Source organism: Phaseolus vulgaris, chromosome 2 (assembly GCF_000499845.2).
Source record: "Phaseolus vulgaris cultivar G19833 chromosome 2, P. vulgaris v2.0, whole genome shotgun sequence".
Classification (NCBI taxonomy): domain Eukaryota; kingdom Viridiplantae; phylum Streptophyta; class Magnoliopsida; order Fabales; family Fabaceae; genus Phaseolus; species Phaseolus vulgaris.
The window spans coordinates 12,507,061-12,510,364 of NC_023758.2; the positions used below are offsets into that span (position 1 = coordinate 12,507,061).

At 32.4% G+C, this 3,304-nt stretch overlaps 1 protein-coding gene across 1 annotated transcript; it reads left to right on the forward strand.

The window, feature by feature from the left end:
• The first annotated feature begins 646 nt into the window (after positions 1-646).
• LOC137810709 (glutathione S-transferase U18-like) lies at positions 647-2,073 on the forward strand. Its single transcript, XM_068612116.1, has 2 exons — positions 647-1,078; positions 1,491-2,073. The coding sequence occupies exons 1-2, from the start codon at positions 761-763 to the stop codon at positions 1,854-1,856; spliced, it is 684 nt and encodes a 227-aa protein (XP_068468217.1). The 5' UTR covers positions 647-760; the 3' UTR covers positions 1,857-2,073.
• Positions 2,074-3,304: the final 1,231 nt, after the last annotated feature.

The following is a 3,304-nucleotide window of genomic DNA, read 5'->3' on the forward strand; positions in this document are numbered from 1 at the left end:
ACTTCTTCCGACCTTCCGACATAAATACTTTCGGCAAAACCAATTCATTTACTAAAATAGAAATTATAAAATAAATTTATATATATATATATATATCTATTAAAATGGGTTGGTTTATGCTTTAACAATCTCATTAATTCCCCTCTGTAATTCGTTCCTACTCTAACAACCTCATTAATGCACATTAATGGGTGCACAAAGTAGAAAATATGACACAATGGTTATAAATCACAGGAAGCACTTCCATGAAGTAATTAATGACAACCAAGTGAAAAAGAAAATAAAGGCAACACACAATTATACATTTCAAATAATTACGACAAAAATGACGCAACCAGATTGCTCAAATATGGGATTCATAAATTAGAAGAATTATCAGAATCAATGTTGATTACTCTAAACATAAGAAGTTTGATTTCAGCCACACAGATTCAAATATCATGAATCAAAATATAGATACTAATTTTTCATGACATTGTCTGAAAAATTTTATTGAAATAAGTTGTGACTTATATTCTGATTTTGAAATATTGGTGAATGAAAAAGAAAGGATCAAATCATTTATGCCAAAAATAGATGAGTCCACCGTCCAACTTTTTGAATCAATTGTTATTTAGCTGGCTTGCTGCACACTATACCACAGATATCTTATCTCCCTCTTTCCTCATCCATTCATATAAACACTCCATTCCCTACCAAATAACTCATCACGGCAAACAAATTACACTGCATATTGGTCCTTGTTAAACCTCTCATATTGATGGCTAAAAACAACGTGAAACTATTGGGTGGTTGGTTCAGCCCTTTTGCTCTTAGGGTGCAGATTGCCCTTAACCTCAAGGGTGTAGATTATGAGGTTATTGAAGAGACCTTGAATCCCAAAAGTGAACTTCTTCTGAAGTCTAACCCTGTGCAAAAGAAAATCCCAGTTCTCCTCCATGCAGAAAAAGTCATATGTGAATCTGCAATCATAGTTGAATACATCGATGAGGTTTGGACCAATGCTCCCCCCATCCTTCCACAAAATGCCTATGATCGAGCTAATGCCCGATTTTGGAATGCTTACATTGATGAAAAGGTATTCTTTTCCTTTTTATCATTCTGATTCGCACTAACTAATGCTAGGAATAATTAATTCGTATAAAACTTACTATGACAGTTATTATGTAACTACTTAAGTGTGCAGGTGTTTTTCCTATTTATGTGTGAGTGTGACTCTTCTAGACTTCACTTTTCATACACTGTAATGCTAATGCTCTAGACAGATTTTATATTATCAATCAATTAGAAATTTAAGTGAGGAATTCAATGTGGAGTCTACATTTTTTTAATTCGTAAAAAGTGAGGAGAGTAATATATAAGGAAAAAACTTACTCATTATATAAATAAGAAGAAAGACCACTCATCTAATGTTTTAAGTTTTTTTGGGTTGAAGATAGTGTCAATGTTTTTTATATATAGAATGACTTATGACTTATGGGTTGGAGCAGTGGTTTACTTCCTTAAGAAGTGTTGTAGTAGCTGAAGATGATGAGGAAAAAAGGCCACACTTTGAGCAAGCAGAGGAAGTACTTGAGAGGTTGGAAGAAGTGCTAAACAAGGGGGGAGAAGGGAAAGCCTTTTTTGGAGGAGATACAATTGGATTCATTGATATTAGTTTTGGCAGCTTTTTGAGCTGGATTAGAGTGACAGAGCAGATCAATGGAAGAAAATTGCTAGATGAAACCAAGCACCCAAGTTTGGTCCAATGGGCTGAAACATTTGCTGCTCATCCTGCTGTCAATGGCTTTCTACCAGAAACTGACAAGCTTATTGAATTTGCCAAGTTTTTAAAGCTAAAGTTTGCTGCAAAGTAAATGGAATCAAGTTAATTGAGGAACGGATTTCAAAGTGGTTGTCCTAAGCTATCTTTATTATATGTTTGCTGCAAATCTCATCATTTAGTAGTTATTTTAAATTGAAAATGAAGTAAATCCATTTTGAACTTGTTGATCTTTTGAGTTGTAATGTACATGGAATCAAGATTGTGATGAAGGGTTGAAATAAAATTGCAATCAAAATAGTTTTAATGAATGTGGGACTCCAGATGGAGACAAGAGAACCAAATCTCATTTTTAATTGTATGGTAATTTAAAATTGGATAATATGGTGAACGTTACTCTTGTTAACTCGTTTAAGGTTATGTTAAATTTTGAAAGAATTTCTTACAAAAATTGATAAATAATTTATTTGATTATTACCAAACATTTACAAACATAGTTGCGTTAATTCATGGGCCACAGATCTTCACGCACATATGTTATTAAACAAAAGTTATTATTTTCATGACATTTTTTATTCGTGATCGTTCCATCAATAGCTTTGCACTCTAATATGCGTACACAGTCGACAAAAGTTCACAAAATTGAAAACTAGTGATATTTAGAAAAAATATTCTCTTACGTGAAGGTTCCTTCACTCACAGCATTATTTTTATTGGAACATTATGCTTAGCTGACTCCTCAACTTCCTCCTCATCAAAGTTTTAAGATGTCTCCAAATTCTAACCATTAGGCTATCACCATTTAAATCCTATTCGCTCATTAACTCTACATCACTTCACTTCATGACACCATATGAAAACTACCCAAATCTTGAAAGCTCTTCATATGCTAACGCCCCCTAGAAGTAGGAAGAAGAAGAAGACATTCTTACCTAGCAAAAATTGGCAACAACAAAACTCAAAAAGTTTATCAAACACCAAAAATTTGGAACTCTCCAACGAGAGATTCTAAAATGTACCCATAGTCATAATAACCTCTACCAATATTAAAATGTTTTTCCTCTAATGCAAGAGTGCAACCTTTCATCTTCCCGAAAGTCACCATCTTTATTAAATGCACAAAGTTCTCACTAACCCCTAAAAAGTTGTTAACTCTTTGTTGCTTATACCTAAAATGATAATTTCAAGATATAAATCTTCATTCTTTATCATATTTTTTACACATTTACTATCTCATAGTCTCGACTCCTGTTCATGCAAGTTAGAAAAACACATCTTGATCACATAGGAAAAAATATCCTTTTGATAGATTATCTCAATCTTTAATAATATGCTAAAATTAATTTTAATTCATATATAAATTTTGGTTCATTTATAACAATAGTGTAAGGGATTAAAAATTGTATTTGAGTTAGTAACTTCAAACTTCAATGACATTTAACAAAATTGTAAATCTTTATTGTACTACCGAATATCAAAACGACGAGGTCTCATAAAGTACGGTCAAGTACCGAGAATTATCTGACATCTCGTATTATCGAA